Source organism: Seriola aureovittata, chromosome 2 (assembly GCF_021018895.1).
Source record: "Seriola aureovittata isolate HTS-2021-v1 ecotype China chromosome 2, ASM2101889v1, whole genome shotgun sequence".
NCBI lineage: Eukaryota > Metazoa > Chordata > Actinopteri > Carangiformes > Carangidae > Seriola > Seriola aureovittata.
The window spans coordinates 10,914,505-10,933,146 of NC_079365.1; the positions used below are offsets into that span (position 1 = coordinate 10,914,505).

Here is an 18,642-nt window from a genome sequence, read left to right on the forward strand (position 1 = left end):
CAACTACCCAGCCCACAGCTCAGCATCCTATTGGCCCTTGCACCCTCACCTCTGCCTCTGATTGGCCCACACACACTGGGAGCTGCCTGGGCTGGGTCAAAAAACCGGAAGGAACCAATGTAGACACCAGCTTGTTGTTTTGGTTGCTGCTGACCAGAGTTAACTGCTACCATAAGGCCTGGCGGATGGCTCCATATGTGTCAGTGGTAATGTGGGCTTGTTTGGCACTAAGAAATATGGAGAGGACTCTACTTATTTTATTTTTTATTTTCTATAACAAAATGATCAGTGTTTTTCTCCACTTAACTTGCTATGGGACCTTGGACAATCTGCCATTTCATCAACTTTCACAGGTTCCAAAAAATGTTAAATTATGTTTGGCTGACTACCCAACTTCAAAAGTGAGAAAGGGATAGTGTGTGATGAACAATTTCTTTTCACATTTTAAACCTTTTGCAACACAGCAACATTTGGAGCTTTGAGCAAGTTTTAGAACCTTTACCCTAAAACTATGATTCTTCAAAGTCTGAGGTGGCCTACTTGTTTCATGTCTCTGCTTACAAAAGCAAACCTTTCTCAAATACCGGATTCTTTCTCATGTCGTATGATACACTTGCTCTTTCCCCTTTGGGATCAGTTGGTATGTACAGAAACCTTATACAGAAATACCATAGCACCAATCTTTTTCTCCCTTAAGCAGATATGGAAAGTCAATACCAAACAAGGTTAGTGTGGAGCTGCTGTTACACTATCATATGTCACATATACAGTATGTTATTGACAGCCTCCTGTTATGGGATACTATATAAGAGTATTGACTTTTCACGGTCACTGTAAATGGAGTTAAGTATGGGAAGCTGGAGTTTAAACATGATCCGACTGTGGATATTCTGAATATCCTGTGGATAGTTATCTTCTTTTGGATAGTGTGATGACATTGTATGAAAGAAAGGAGAGTGAATATTGGCCGCAGGAGAGAGTTTTGAGCTGTTCTCTTCAATATCACTCTCCCTCTCACTTTTCTCCGCTCATCTCACCTGAAATTGTCTACTACGCAACAATTTCCCTCGTCTACCTTGTCTTCTCTAATCTCCATTTTTTGCCATTTTCCACTGCTGTCTGATATTACTACCTCAATGTCCTTTTCCCCAGTTCCTCTTTCCTCACCTCCTGTGTTTATCCCTAGCTCTGTCTTCTCCACCTCAAGGTATCGTGTCCTCTCTTTCCCTATCCTCTCGTTCATCACTTTTTAGAAATTTGTGCCACAGCTCTCTTGTCTCTGCCCTTGCCTTTCCTGAAAGTGTGTGTGTGTGTGTGTGTGTGTGTGTGTGGTGTGTGTGTGTGTGTGTGTGTGTGTGTGTGTGTCAGTTTGACACTCTTAGACACATGTGTATCTCAAACACATGGCTAAACTTTAAATTAGCACCCCTGTGTTTATCCCATTGATTAGCAGGCCCCCCCACACACAACCCCCACCGTCTTCTTGCAGTAGTATAATGGAGATTTCACATCCAATCATACAAACACATGCATACACAGCTTTCCTGGGATCCATAGCCTTAGGCGTATTGAAAGATGCACATGTGGACACACGCACAGACACTGATCAACCCCTATCCCCATAGCTGTGCGTCTACAAACCAAGGCAGCAGTGTGTACGCAGCATAACAGATGAAGTCTATTTCTACTGCAGAGCCATACATGATTCATTGAGTTGGTGCTGAACACTGTCAAAGTAGGAACAAACATGGAGGGGTGCACATGAAAAGTGGAGATGTGAAGGTCTATAAAAGGATAAACTAATATTTAAGACCCTCATTCTTCTGAAATACTGCTCCAGAGCTATAATAAGACACTCGTCCTAATAATTCATGACACATAATTATACTCATAAGCTCAGGCCTGGATGAATTATGCCTTAATGGCAAGTTCATGCAGATGGCACCTTTTTCATCCACTGAATCTCACTACGGCCTCATGCAGACACGATGCACGTGCTGCATCGATATCTGACCGCGCAGTCAAGTTGGCACAGCTAATTGCTAACAAGGGCTAAGTGCTGACAGCCCAAGGCTAATTGCTGCTAGCATGTCTACTTTGTGGACATCAAATGGAGAAATTCTGCTTTGGACTCGGGCTAGGCTTTGCTGCTGATTAGCACTGGCCTTGCAGCAACAATAAACAGTCAATAAACCGACATCTCTGCGGAGAGACAACCCTATCGCTAGCTAATTAGCGCTGCCTTCACAAACAACTGGCTAGCGTGTGCCAGGACCTGAAGACTGCCCGTCGATACAGACAGGATCAAATACTGCGCTAGCTGTCACAGTGTCTACCCAGCAGACTATACATCTACGCAGAGACTAATGCTGGTGTGTGCTTTACATGTGTGTCTGCTAATATCTATTTGACTGCATAAGCCATATAGATATGACAAGGTTTGACATATAGACAGTTGGTGAAGTTCTTCAAGGTGCTAAAGCTCATTAGCTATACGTGACGACTTCTAGATGTTTCTACTTTATTTTAATGTCAAATATTTTTTTCCATGCACGATATATTGCAGTGGCAGCTGCTTCACCCTCATCTAAAACAAAATTCACAGCACCAGCTCTCATCTTGTCTCAGTGTTGTTGCATTGCATTATATCTCAAGATAGAAAGGGACGGGGACAGAGGCAAGCAGCAAAAGTGAGTGTATGACAGATGAGGAAGAGGCACTGAGGAAAGTAGGGGATGGCGGGAAGAAGAAAGTATGACAGACGGAGGGAGGAAGAGAGGCAGAGAGAAAGATGAGCTGTACCGGCAGAGAGAGGAAGGGAGAGGGAGAGGTATAGAGTCAAGGTGTAAACATGATCAATCCGCTCTCAACTAGGTTCAGAGACAGACTTCCTCTTCACATTTTCAGCCTCAGTGAAGCGCGACGCTAGCTACCTCTTATCTGTCACGCTAGTTTGAAGCCACACACACACACACACACACACACACACACACACACACACACACACACACACACACACACACACACACACACACACACACACACACACACACACACACACAACACACACACACACACACACACACACACACACACACACACACACACACACACACACACACACACACACACACACACACACACACACACACACCACACACACACACACACACACACACACACACACACAAAAACCATATTTCAACATGGGCATGGACCCACATGCACAAACACCTCTGCCTACCTGTAAATCCCTTACATACCCACACATACAAATTCTTTTAAGAAAACATCCTTGAGAACTCTTTAATCTGGCACACACTCCTCATCCCAACCAGCCAAAGCCACAAATACATTATGAAAATCATAGAGGCATGGAACAAAACTATGGCTGACCAATGCAGCTTCACTTCGACCAATGATTTAAATGATGTATCACACAAACCATGAAAAATCGATAATGATTTAGGGCCAAATATAGACTGGGAAAATTCTCCACGCAGTGTAACTTTATTACATGTCAGTGTCTTAATTCAAAAGTGAACTCTTGCCGCCAATATCTATTTGCTAACTATCAGTTCAATGTGAGAGATCAGCATTGGGTCATTTATCTAGATTGTGACCAAATAGCGCGTGGTGATCTATCAGGACAATGAGCACGTTAGTGTCTAAGTGGTCATTAGTTGTAGGAGGCCATTATTTAAACCCTGACCTAGTCAATGTCCGTACTGGGATCATGATTTAATTACCTGGCAGCATTTATTTCTTCAAGAGTAATTGTGCTAAATGACTTCAATTTAAGTCCAACTGAAATTCAAAGTTTATTTTGTGCCACTCATTCCCTTTTTGTCTTTTTTCTCCTATAATGACACTAGAACATCCTTTCACGTCTTACTCACCGCTGTTTTCTGGCACTGGATGGAGGTGCTGTTGAAGCGCAGGGCGGGGACACTGTGAGTTTCCCCCTGAATGTGGAAGACACACTCATAGTTCCTCTGTCCCGACTGAGGCTGGGGCAGGTTCTTGGCTGCTAAGGTGATCGGCTTGGTCACCCCGACGGGGATGTAGATCTGGGTTGAGGGAAGGATCTGGGGGCAGTCCTGCAGAGTCAAAAAAATAAAAAATAAATCAGTCAAAGAGATATTCAACATGTTTTCCCCCCAAAGGAGACAGTTATGAAATAAAGAGGATGCTCTTGTTCAATACAGTCAGAAGAGCAAGAAAGCAAGGCAGAAATAGTAGTCAGATAAGAAAGGTTTGTTGATGAGAGTAAATTAATGTTAGCAAGTTAGCCGTGGGTTACATATTTTTCTTAGATTAGCCTTAATAGCTGCGCTGTGATGCACTGTTCACATGCTTTACAGGCTTGTGCAACACTCCCACTGGCCTTGCACTGGATATAAATACACAACAACACTTGAACAAGAGAGATTTACATGCAAAGTTCACAAAATATCATCTAGCCAATAAAACTATTCACATAATAACAATGCTGCATTGTTATGGCAGGAAGATGGACTTCAGTGTATTATGTTCATGTGTGGAATAGAGTAATGAGCTCATGAACTTTGTATTTGCTTATATGTGTGTGAGTGTATGTGCGTGCACATCAGTCATTGATATTGACCAGAGCTGACAGAGAGAGTTTAGATCATCTGGAAGAAGCCCATCCACTGTCTCACACCACTGGAGTATAAAACCCTGGAGGGTGTGTGTGGGTGTGTGTGTGTGTGTGTGTGTCCGTGCATAGATGTGTTAGACAAATAGGTTTCTTAATGTGCAGCTGGATTAACGTGTGCATGTGTTTACGTTATTGAACTAGAATAAGACAGGACAGTCCACTGAGTATGCAACGCTTCCTAGATATGCATGTGTGCATGTGCTGGAAGGAATGAAGTCATTACAGTGCTCATGCCATGATTTGGCAGCGATACAGATCTCGTCAACACTGTGCATGAGAAAGAGAAAGAGCAGAGGTGAGAGAAGGAGGGTGGGTGGGTTAGACATCTTATACAACATGAATTAAAGCTTGGGTGGAACTGACCCACCCTGTACCGTACTGTTTGAGCCAAAAGGATAACAAATCAGGTCACTGCTGACAAGTAACACGTTTTACAACTTAGAGACACTGTTAAATGACGCACATAATAAGAGACATGTGTCAGGCAGTGAATACAAATACAAATGTTTAATCTGGGGAAGTGTGGCCTTGAAACTATCAGTTATTTAAAAAAAAAAAAAAAAAAAACAATTTCATGTAGTCATTCGACATACCTTATAACAATTACTGAATCTCAAAAAAAAATCATCATTCTTCCTCTTGTCCACAGAACTCTAGAAAGGAAGAATGCAGAGGAACCTGAAGTTGACAGTGTTGTCCCACCCGGTCAGAGTTGCAGGTTAGGACAACACACTCATGTTGACAAGTCGAAAGTGCTTAGTCTAGGAAAACATCGACCAGATCCTTGTAAAATATTCACTGCACACGATGCACCACAGACCAGTACGTCACTTCTCGTTGTAGCTTTTCCTTTAAGCAGATAGCTGGCTCCCTGTCAGTGAATTTTTCTTTCCCCTCCTCTACTCTGAGCTGTTGTACATTAGAAGCTACAGTGTGTCCCCGGGGCCTGAACACAATGCTGGAGTTTGTTCATTAGCCTGCTTAGCCCTGGCCTTGTGTGTCTGATCACACACAAACACATGCACAACACATAATGAGAGTGGGGAATACTATAGGAGGAAGGAGCGGGATTCAGAAGACCTGGTGTATAATCAACTAGGAGGAAGGTGGGTGAGGGGAGAAATGGAGGGGTGGCAAAATGGATGTCTCAGAAGGAGGGAGTGAGGGAGGGAATAGTGGAGGAAGAGGGGGAGGAAAAAGGAGGAAATGAAGGTTGGTGGAGAGAAAGTGAAGGAAGAGTGGAGGGAAGCAGGTTTAATTGGGAACACAGCAAAGTGAAACGGGAAAGACCGATAGCTGTTGCTGTGATGAAAGAGACCGAAATCCAAAAGAAGAGACATGAGACAGAGAAACAGAAGAATGAAAAGTGTGAGGAGACATTTTAGACTGGAAATGTGAGGCAGCAGAGAGGAAGGCCTGGATCCACCTACACCTTTTCTGTCTCTTTATCCATCCCCTGCATCATCCTTCCATCCATCCAGCTTCATCCATACCACATACCAAAGCCCGCCGACAACATCCTACTTAATTAACTGCCTGGAGCCTCAGACAAGGCTTGAAAATTGATGGGGGCAGAGATGGAAAGAGAGAGAGGAGGAGAGACAGAGAAGAAAGCAGAGATTGATTTGCACTTGTGGCTTTTGAAGTCCTGTCTCAGTAAAAAGGATGCACGTGTCAAAAGATGTGGGCTTGCATCGTCTGAAGTGCCACATGAGCGAAAAAAAAAAGAAAGGTTTCAGCATCCTGCTGCTAACGCTACCTTTTGGAAGCCAGTGTGCCAGAAGCTAGCATAGCCTGTAGCGCAAGCTGCAGCTAACCAATGTTTTATTCATCCACCTATCGACTTTGTGTCAGCTTGGCTGTCTGCTTGTCGTTTTCTCTGGCAGTCAACTTTCCTTATAGTATCCCTTTCCTTCATTCAGTGCTCTGTGTTGTCATCTCGGGGTAGAGCTCAGTAAATATTTGAAACAATGGAGGGTTCAATGTAGTTGTTTCATGAGCGATGCATAGGTATAATTGTGATCTTTAAGAGTAGTGTTCAAGCTCGGGAAATAGAAAACAGGTTTTTTTAAGGAACATTGGAAGAGAATATATAGAATATATATAAAAATATAAAAGTTAAAATCAATAAAATTAATCAGAACTCCAGCGTTTTACATGAAAGGATTTGAGGGTCTGACTATGATGGTAATGAAAGCCAACGGCAAGTGACCCAGTGATAGGAGAGTTCATGGCTGACATGTTGCAGGAATTCTGAAATCATACGGCAGAAAGACCCTGGTTCCTGAAACACATGGGTCCCAGACCGAATGGCAAGATGTTTTGGGAAAGAGATGGAGGTAGGAGGGAGGAAAAAGATGACATAGAGGGAAAGGTAGAGGAACAAAGGGAAAAGTCCTCCACAGCAAGAAACTATTTCATCAGTATTTGTGACAGGTGCCAAAACAGTTCAAAGCTGGCATTAGGGCTACAAAGTGCAGAGTACACTGAAACAATATTTCACCAGGGGGATTCGTTTGAAGCTGGAAGATATCTTTTTTCCTCTTTTCCCCCCTTTTTCCTGACTACTCGGCTTTCATTTCATCTGTGAAGACAGATGCTGTGGTTTTCTTGGCCAGATGTGACACTCCATCCGGTTCATTTCAAGGGGACCAACAATGGAGGAAGAGAGAGGCATATGTTTGTGTGTGTAGTTAAGAATGTGTTGTTCTTATGTGCCTGTGTAAGTACTATATCTGTGGGATTGGGTGGGTGCTGTAAATGCCTCAAGGATGGTTGCAGTTATTCAGTGAGCTGACTCAGTTAAATGTCTGATTCAACAGACGACAGAATGGCCTTTCTCCACACAACAATGCACCAGACCAGGGTCTCTTTATTCGAAGAACAGCGGCTCATTTCATGATAGAGGTCTACTTTATCTTGCTGTACTGTAACCAGTAAGAGCCATTTCTAGCGAAGTTACATGTGCGTGTCAAGTGGAAGGGATGCGTGAAGGAATGCACACCACAGATGGTTTCTCCACACCAGAACACGGCACAAAAACATCTGCTCAATTCTGATTTTTTGATCACCGTCTTTGCATTCTGACATCTTCATAAGCATTTTTAACACCAACAGATGTGGATACTGTAGCACAAAACTGCTTTGCCAAATTAAAAATTCTCTCCCCCCCCCCCCCCCCCCCCCCCCTCAAACCTCACAGTTGATGACAAGTTGTGTAAACCATGATCCACCATCCTGTGAAGAAAGTGCTCACATCATGATTGGATCGGGCTCTTGGAGAGTGTATTCGTACCTGTGTTTGGAGTATGCATATGTGTTTAAATGTTACAAAGTGTGTGTTTATGATGGCGAACATCCAAGTCTCCAACTTCTGTTCAAAGCCAAGTAGCCAGAGGGCCTGTCTTACCTCTCCGTATTTGTTTTCCTTCAAAGACCGCTGTTAGCTTTGCTGCCTAAGGCTAGTGCCACAGTTCCTGTTCGTTACCACTAAACGTACATATAATTAAATAGATTATTAAGATATTGTATATACTATTTCATTTGAAGTGATACATATCTTATAAATTAATTTATTGACTTAAAAAATACTTCTCTATTTTCTAGAGACAGAAATAAGCCAAAACCATCATTTGCTAACACTAGTATTCTTCCAGTTGTACAATGCTTGACCTAAATTTTTTGATATCTTACTTCCAACACCCAGATGCCAGTTTTGATTGAACGTCGCTATGAGCTTTCTCAAAGCAGAGCAGCTGTCGTTCTAGGTCAAGCCTGTGCTGGAATATTCCTACCTTCATTTTCCATGCGCTCTGATGTTTGCCACGCCACCTCTTTCCACACCAAATGGAAAAAAAAATACATAAAAAATAAAAAATAAAACAAGTGTTTGGCGGGTGGATGAGATAATCTCTACTCGTAGGTGAGCAAAACACCTTTTAACATCCACCAAGAGCAGATAATGAGACTGTCGGCAGGCAAGTGTGCGTGTGTGTGTGTGTGTGTGTGTGTGTGTGTGTGTGTGTGTGTGTGTGTGTGCGTGCGTGTGTGTGTATCTGTGTTCATGCAGATATGTAGAAGGTGAGAGATTAAAATCAAGACATAGATGAGGTGGGGTGGAGTGAGAAGGGGGGGGTGGGAGGATGAAGACGAAAGCGAGAGCGGGATGCTATATAAATAAATAAATGTATTAAAAAGCCAAAAGAGTTCTGAAGGCATTGGCATAGCCTGACAAGATATAAATTAATAAAACTCCAAAAACACTGCGCATATGTAATGAGGCGGGTGTCTGGTCGTTTTTTTAAAGGCCCTCCCCCCATCTCTCTCTACCACCCCCCCTCTCTAAATCCATCCATAATTAATTAGCTGCCTGTGTGATGTGGGGACTATAGATCAGGGAGGAGAAAAAATAACATGCTAAATAATGAAGTAAAGCGATACGGAGAGCCTGGAGGAGAGATGAGATGGCATGGATGGCCACAGAGGAGCAAGTGGGGTACACTGGTACACATAAGAGGGACAGTGTCTGTGTGTCTGTGTCACAGGGGTCTGACAGAGGGGTATATGAAGAGTGTTGAATGCTCCCCCACCGTCTGTCTACATGCCCCCCAGGCTTTGTGACAGAGGTCTTAAATATGACACCACAGACCCGTCTGCAACCTCAAACTAAAGAGGCACATCTATGCCTTGTTGTAATCCACCATACATTAATACCATAATATAATACATGGCACTGAGGAGATCCTTTTATCCAGAGAAACACATATAACATGTTGTGTCACATGTTCTTGTTGTGAAACTTCAGTGGGAATTGAACATCTAACATTTGTAATGACTGTCACCCTCTTCCAAAGAACTAATAAATAATGCTGAGTGATAAAACAATAATCATAAAATAATGTAAAATATAATCAATTAAACTGTTTTTGTACTGATGTCTGTAAACGTTGGGCAGGTGGCAGCCCAAAAAAACAAACAAACAAAAACATAAAACATAAAACCCAAAAAACTTAATCTCCTTCCACCAGCCATTTGTTTGTCCTTATGGACAGGAAGTGCAAATACATAGACGGCAGAGACGAGCCGGGTAGGAAGGAAAACTAAAGCTCAAGTGTATGAGGAGATGAGAGCCAATTCATCTGGTGAAATAATGTGAAAATGTTCAAAGTCTACTAAATATGATGGTATTGTTCACGAAACAAAATGACATCACACATCAGTGGTTTTGTTTTTTTCTTTGGTTATTCATGGGCCGCCAAAAAAGACATTTATTGTCAAATACATAATCTTTTATTTAGGGTGTTTTTTATAAAAGTTTTCGGAGTACAAATGTTTTTATGGTTTTACAGTTCAAGATCAGGAATTGCTAGTTGTATTGCAGTCTATATGTGCTCTGTTTGTTTATTTCAGTTATCTTCAATCATTTAACTGTTCTTTAACTGAAAAATCTATTTCAAGGAGGCGTATGACTGGTCGATTTTTAAATGAGAACATAAAGTTTACATATGTGTGTGTGTGTGTGTGTGTGTGTGTGGTGTGTGTGTGTGTGTGTGTGTATATATATATATATATATATATTAGGAAAATAGCATACATTGTGATAAATGTTGTTAGTTTGGATGGATATTTTTATTGACATCTTCAACCATATTGTTAATGAAAGCCTACCTCTGAATCACAAATCATTCGTTAATTAGTATAAGCCATGTAATACCATGCCATGACATGTCATGCATCATATTGTCAAAGGTAGGGCTGCTTAGTCCCTATTTCACTCGTCTGCTGTGTACCAGCTGGCTGGCAGCCATGTGTTTGTTTGAGAGTGTGTATGTGTGTACTTCTTTGGGACTCGTACCAGCATCAAGGATGAGAGGAGTGAGACAAAAAAAGCCTACCCATTATATCACTGGTAATAGAGATTAGAGGGAGTGTATGTAGGTGTGTGTTTATGCAAAATATGTACAAATTTATAAGCTATTGTACACACATGATATGTAACAAATAGTGTACAAGTGTGGAACTGTCATTAAAGGTGAATACTGTGTCTACATGAGCTGCAGGGTGTGGTACATACATGGAAGCATGTGAGAGAAAGTGTGTGTGTGTGTGTGTGTGTGTGTGTGTGTGTGTGTGTGTATGTGTGTGCGTGTGTGTGTAAAGTTGAGGCAGGCTCATTAGCAGGCTGAAACCAGAAAGATGTTCTGTGACCAACCAGACGCTTACTGTGGGGGAGGAAGGGAGGGAGGGAGACAGAGAAAGACGAGAGAGGGTGAAGAAGAGAGTGGAACAACTTAATAAGGCAGCAACATGTAGAACAGTGCAGGAGCGAGGGAAGCGGAGGAAGAAAAGGGACTTTGAACCCTGAAAGGGACTGTGAGATTGTCCGCCCACGCCCTTCGTTTCCTAGCAGAGTAGTGATGCAGGGAGGAAGAGATGGAGATGGAAAGAGAGAGAGAGAGAGAGAGAGAGAGATAGAGAGAGAGAGAGAGAGATGAGGAAGTGAGGGAGCACAGAGGAATGCTGGAGCACATAAAGGAGAGTTTGAATTAAAGCGAGATGCAGATGAAACGTGCGACATGAATGTTATTTTGTGTGGTTTATCAAAGTCTCACAGAGCATGAGCTTAACGGAATCTACCTCCATATATGTTCCTCTTCTACATACATACAGTGTCACTCTCTGTGTTTTGATTTACCACCCAGGCACACATACATGTTGATTTCATCTCCTAATCCTTTATCCTTGACTTACAAGCAAACTGCCAAACCTACACAGTTTATCCCCTCGTCGCAGACGGCACAGTATGCCATAAAACAATGAATAGCAGGAGCGTATGAATATTTTTTGAGAGAGGGTTTTTTTTTTTCCCTTATGGATTTTCATGGAGTAGAAGGGAGGAGGGGATGCCTGGCACCCCGTTATCATTCTAACCCAGATATGTCAGTAGCGATCAAACCTTGTGCTTTTCAGCTTTTCAAAGACAAACCTTGATTTCAGAGGTAGATACACTCTCCTGTCTGCTGCCTGTGACTCTTCTCTGCACACAGTGCCATGTTTCAGCACATAGATATATTAAAACTAATTTTTTTTTTTTTTTTTTAAACAGAAAAGATTTGGACATACAGACCAAAATGACTGAAACACGTTTAAAATGCACTTTTGAATGTGGATTAAGTCTCCACCCACATTTACACGATTTACCATTTATTAAAAGAATGGTCATTCGGAATCCAAAGTGGAAATGTCCATCGATCGTTTACAATTCAACAGTGTACAAACAGTTAGACTACTTGCCATGTAGCTGCAGTACTCCCTGAGAAAAAGAACAGAAAGCAGAAGAATGAGCCGAGCAACTCAGTGATTTCTGCCACTAAGAAAACAAACAACAGAAGTTTCACTTTCTCCACTCTGCAAACAATGATCTGCACAACCATCTATCCAACTGTGCTGGGAGCATTAGGCTCCATTCACACCACAGCAACTGAAAATAGGTTTTGTCTTTTTAAGAGGCCGTCCGTGACTAAGTAACCTACTTCCAACAAGATGTGCCGAACCAAAGCTACGCTACAGAATTTGCCAACAGAAGCTTATGTGTCAAAATGAAGTTGAAATACAGGTTGTATGATGCAATATCAGTAAATAAAACATCAGTAATGCTGAATTCATACATTACAGAAATCACGCTGTTCATGGCATTTGGCTATTGTATTGTATTGTATTGGTCTTTTACTCAGGTTATTACCACCACATGTGGGGAAATGGTCAGTGAGAACTAACAACGCCGTCCAAAAGCCACTGCGAGGCAAAAATTCTACAAGACAAGAAAATTAATAAGTTACTTCTCTTTCTGGATAACTGAGGTGCTTTGCATTTTTAAAATAATGCTAAGCTCTTACATGGTGAGAAAAATAAACCAATTTTACGGTCTTAAGGCATTAAATTTAAACTGCATAAAAACTCAGCGATACCCAGCACTCTACTGGCGCTGGAGTCCATCTCCATGTCTCTGAGGCTTCTATGCGGTGGATTGCTGACCATCTTGGCTTTCCATGGCAGCACAATTGTGTGAGTAAAATGGAATAAAAATCAGTGCTGGTCACTTTAGTAAGACAGCATGGTGAAAAGCCCGATGTAACAGAGACATTTAGTTGGTCTTGTGAGACTGGAGCATGCAGTGCACTACAGGATTTATTTTTTTATTTTTATTTTTTTGATTCTCCCTCTCTTTCTCTGTGCCTCTCCAACCCAGCAGGTGGTCAACGTTTCTCAGTCACTCTCTCTCTCCTTCTCTGCTCTCGCTGCACCTTTGAGTTTGTTTTTCCTTCGGCTCGCTTTGCAGTGTTTTTCATCTGTCTCCAACTGCCGTCATTTCTTTCTCTCAGTGACTCGGCATTTATCTCTTCCTCCCTCTGACACACACACTGAGGGTTGATGGTGAAAATGCAATATTCATCTGTGTTCACCATTAGGCAGGCTGACTGTGAGGGCTGCGGAAATGAAGATTTAATACAGCCTGAATAATTAAACCACCGAGTCCTGTGACTGACACGTAGACACACACTCGCACAGGCACAAACACTGAAACACACTCATGCTTGGTCTACAAACCACAGTGCATCTATCATGACATCATATTCCTGTGTGTGTGTGCGCCTGATGCCTGTGTGCCCGCATTTGTGTGAATCTTTACTACACATTTGCTCTTCATTAAGCTTCCGCTGATCGCGTATTCATCGCTGCAGCCGGGATGTTGGCATAGCTGAGGTGATACTCGCTGCATCAGTGGGCCTTGCCGGGTGGCGGAGGATTACCCCAAGGAGAGAATAACCTAGCAGCCATGTTATACCTTACACCTGTGCTTGCAAGGGAGGAGCTCAACTGACTGCTTTAAATTTTGTCAATGTCATACGAGGCTTAACATTTTTCAACCAATTAAAACAACAAAGTGTCCTTCAAATCTACATAAAAGTAACACTTATAGCAAGCTGCATTCGCTAAACTCCACCCTCTTTGGTGACTATGACTTTTGTAGTCCTTGTGCATTTGTCTGCTAAGCATACTTCTTAGGGTATGACAGGCTGCGCTCTCCACAGTGTCTCCCAGCCAGGGCGACCCACCCTCCCTGCCTTCTGCTGGTGAGGGATTGATGCATGATGTGAGGATCTTTCAAGAGTAAGAGAGAGAATTTCAGGGAGAGCTTCTGAAAAAACATAAGGATGAGCTGGAGGAGAGAAGAAAAGATAAGCTGTGGGATGGTGAGGCTAAAAATAGTCACAGAGAGAAGGAGAGATGAAACATCTGCATGTATATGTGACAGACCATGCTTGTGTGTTCGCCTATGAACACATCTGTGTTCACAACAACAGCAGCAGAATCCAGGGGCAAGATACAAATTTTCCTTGCTTTTACTCTTACTGATACATACAATACGGTTGTGTGGGCAGTACACGCATACACACATAGTGCTACAATGTGACTGAGGGGCTGAATTACATTACCAGTACTCAAAAAATGCTTACACCACCTCAATTCACCGCATTGTTCTCCATTAACAAATTAGAAGGATGTACGAGAGTTTGCCAAAACACCTGATACAATCCCACACTGATTTCCCCGAGGTGGAAATGCGATTATTGACTCTTGGACAAGCGTCTGAAAAGTTTCCTGTAGAAGTTCAGGAAAAAAAGGGGGGAGGGTTGGAGGGCTGTCAGAAGCGGTTTGAAAAGCTAAAGGAGGTGCACCACTACTAAACCAAACCAAGGGTTAAACACTGGCTGGTCACGGTCCGACAAAGACCCATCTGGCAAGGAAGACGTGGTTACTTCACCCTGTCGCCTCCACTTCCTCTCTATGTTCTCTCTTTCTTTCTCTCTCTCTCTCCGTTAACTCCAACCATGGAGCGCATTTGGAAAATAAATTGCGTCAGTCTGAATTTAATCTGCTGCTTGTTACTGCCAGAGTTTCTGTACTTGCCTCCCTGCCCTTGTCTTTGTTTCTTTCTTTACTTTTTTTTCTTCTCTTCTCTCACTCTGTTTACATCTGGTCTCAATTACAAAACCTCTGTCCGTCTTTGGTTTGTCTTCTGTGAAATACATGCACCATGCACAGATCGGTATGGGGGTATTAGATCCCACCTCCACCCATTTTCTCTTATTTGTTCCCTCTGCCCAAGGTTTATATATTTATAGTCATATAAATATACAATTTACATTATATGAAATATTATTAAATATGGCCTGGGCACACCTCCTCTTAATATTAGGCTAAAACACACGTGTGGTTGTGTTAATGTGAGTCCAGCCATGAGCTACATAGGTGTACTTAGGTGGAGAGATGGGATGAATAGAGAGAGAGGAACAAGGAAAGGGGAAGTTGTGTATGGTTACAAATTTGGCATGGGCAGAAAGATGAAGACAGACCAGAAATGGAGTCTGTGGATCGTGACAGTGGGCATAAAAACGACGAGTGACACCGCCGAAACATTTTTTGGTTGAAGGCAACGCGTGGGTGGAGAAAGGAGGAAAAAATAAAGGGTGATGATGAGGGGTGAAGACAGATATTACTAACAGATAAAAGACACTGGGAGGGAGAGAGGGGAAAGAGTAAAAAGGAAAGGGGTGGATATTATTCAACCACTCGCCCACTCTGCCCTCCCCCTCACCCACATGCCCCCTGCAGCCCTGTGCTGCTGGTTGTGCTTTGTCCTGATAAGAACCAGTGACAGTCTTACACACACAAGCTAAAGCAGTATAGACAAACACACACGTATATCCGTGCACACAGCGAGGCCCCTCAAGCGGCCTTGGCCTACAATCTGTGGGATGTCCTTCTCTGGAGTGTGTGCGCAAATGTGTACGTGTGTTTGTGTGTGTGTTCTGCTCAGTGTCTGAGTACCAGCCAGGGTAAACACAGTGTGCCAGAATGTCACGGTCCGGGGCCTTCACACCTCCATCACAAATAACCCTGTCAGCCATAGAGAACGAGAGAGCGCGCGCGTGTGTGTGTGTGTGTGTGTGTGTGTGTGTGTGTGTGTGTGTGTGTGTGTGTGTGTGTGTGTGTGTGTGTGTGTGTGTGTGTGTGTGTGTGTGTGTGTGTATGTGTAAGGGAGAGAGAGAAAGAATGAATGTGTGGGTAGGCTGTATGCTATGGGTGTATGTGCTTGGTTAAGGGTGTGTGAGCGAAAGACAGCGCTCGAGAAAATATATTCATGTGTATAGTTGTGCTTTGTTCACAGTGCAGTGTATATGGAGCCTCTCTAGTTAATGCAGTGTCTAGGGACAGTGTGTCACACACTAAGATTTCATTTGAGTAATTGGCAACAGACAGGAGAGCTTGAGAGTGTGTGAATGTGTGAGTGTGTCTAGTACCATAACAACTGCAGTGATGCTTTGATACACACACATCCTTATATGTACTGTGTGCCTGTTGTATATGTATTGTTGAGTGCTTTAAAAGAATAGTTCAAAATTCTGGAAAGACTTTTTCACTTTCTTGGAGAGAGTTAGATAAGAAGATTGCTACCACTGTCATAATCATCATCATCTATTTCTCGGCCAGGACCAGTAACCTTACTGGAATCTCAACTAGTTGCCTAGCAACAACTCCAAGCTAAGACATAGTCTAGCACATAACCCTCTGAACAGTGAATTGCCTTTTTACCTTGTTTTGTACAGATTAAACAAATGAGATAAGATATGTTTGATATGTCTGTTAGATATATGACATGTTCACTAAAAGGCCTTACCAGGTGCTGGTAAGAAGGCTTTTTTTTTTCTTTCTTTTTTTTTACTCTTTGGCGGAGCCAGGCTTGCTGTTTCGCCCCAGTTTTCACTCTTTGTGCTAAGCTAAGCTACTGTTGGCTTCAGCTAAATATTTACTGTGCAGACATAGATATCCTCATCTAACTGATTGCGAATAAGCATATTTCATGTACACAACCACACAAGGAGGAGGAAGTAGGGGGAAGAGAGTGAAGAGGATGAGGAGGAGGGTGACATCATTTTAGCCCATCATGCATTCATGCATGGAGGGGACAGAAGGAGGACAAGGAGCGGAAGGTGTTGAATTTATTAAAGAGTGAAAAATTCATCACTGGAGCCACACATTCCATGTCATACAGACATGGAGGCCACACCAAAAATAAATATAGACGTGGACAGTGATAGAGAAGTTACTGTGACTGATTAGATGAACAAAAACAGGATACCAATGAACACTGCAGCACATTCGAAACTAAAATTACCGCTTCACTTTTATATGCCTCCGCCACTCAGACTAGTTTCAGGTTACACCCGTTTATCCAGAATCATACAAAATATTAAACTTTTGAGTTAAGTTCCGTCATAATTGCTGTGTGAATTTTTGAGTTATGGCTACAACCGCGTTTTGTGAGGTCACTGTGACCTTGACCTTTGACCACTGAAATCTAATCAGTTCATCCTTGAGCCCAAATGAATGTTTGTGCTAAATTTGAAGAAATTCCCTCAAGGCGTTATTGAGATATCCCATTCATGAAAATGAGACAACTCGAAAACATCATGCCTCCGGCTCTGACTGTCGCTGGCGCAGAGGCATAATAAAGTGTAAGACAGGATGATGACTATAATGGCTACATCCTGACAGAAAGTGGAGTTTGGACATAAACGTAAACCACATCACCACATTTGGAAGAAACACATGGAATCTTAATATGTTGTATGTGATGCCCATCAGTCTTACATTTTCCTCAATCTGAATCTAAACCCAAAACAAACAATATCGTGATTGTTCAAAAAATAAGGCTTAAAGCAAAGAATACGAGAGATGGAAGGGGAAACGCAGCTAGAAAGTTTAGAAGGCAGCACTGTACCCACAAATCTCAATCAAGTTAACCGCCGCCTTGATTGCTCAAGTGAGACTGAGCCTTGCTTTGCAGCAAAACAAACACGTAAGCATGTCTTAACATAGCTGAGCCCAACCACCCTGAACCTTCCCTGGCACTCATCAAGGCATTGGCTCAGAATAGAGCTTTCTCTCCAGGGGTGTGGAAGGAGCAAGGAGGAGAGGAGGAGGAGAAAGAAGGTAGGAAAGTGGAGGGAGAAATGGTATTCAAGTTCCTTCAAAAAAAAAAAAAAAAAAAAAAGAGGAAAGGATACAAAGGAATAAAGGGGAAAGTTTTATGATATGAGTAAAGGAATAATACAGCAAGGAGACTTTCCTTTCTTCTTTCACCCTAACCTTCTCTCTTTGCAGCTTTTTTTGTTTTATAATAAAGTAACTCTTACTCCTCTCCTGCAATTTTCCGCCCGGTCGCTCCTTAATTCGAGAATTTGTTTGTTGTGCCATTGGAGGCATTGTTGATTCATGCATATTTGATTTGGAAATGTCACTCATTATATTTATTTCCTCTCTGCTTACCCTGTCTATCCATTTCCTTCCCTCTTTCTTCTCTCTCTTGGCACAGTCTGTTCACAAAAACAAACATCACTTTTACTCCTTGGCTGGCTTGTTTAATACATTCTTTGTTGAATTTTCTTTCTTTTGACTTGTGTTTTTTTTTGCCTGACATTCACAAAAAACGTATTCCATACAATGTAATTTGGTCGAACAAATTGCAGATGGATGAGATAGTGCTGCTCGTGTGAGAAGGAGAACATAAAATAGAGGAGGAGAAAAAGCACCCTCATCGGCAACACACCGGCCCTCTGGGTTGCCATGGTAACACACGATTCAGATACTGTCAGAAGACAGCGAAACACTTGAAGAGGAAAAAAAAAAAGGAAATAATTTAAGGATAGAGAGGAAGAAATGTTTGATGTTAAACTATCAGATGTTTATTATATTAATGATGACATTGATGTTTATTGGTTTTTATTGAGCTGCAACTACTCATTTTTAAGGTTTTAGTATTTCTATCAGGCCAGTGAAGAAATGGGAGAATAACAACATGAGAAGCATCTCTCAACTTTTTGTGAAAACTTCTA

General features: G+C 42.3%; 1 protein-coding gene across 4 annotated transcripts in view; it reads right to left on the minus strand.

The window, feature by feature from the left end:
- The window catches only part of LOC130177423 (plexin-A1-like), a 187,617-nt gene that overhangs the window by 55,294 nt on the left and 113,681 nt on the right, over positions 1-18,642 (minus strand). For all 4 annotated transcript variants that reach the window (XM_056389191.1, XM_056389173.1, XM_056389182.1 and 1 more), the window contains exon 10: positions 3,900-4,100. In XM_056389191.1, the coding sequence (XP_056245166.1) occupies positions 3,900-4,100 (201 nt within the window). The remainder of the gene's footprint in view (positions 1-3,899; positions 4,101-18,642) is intronic.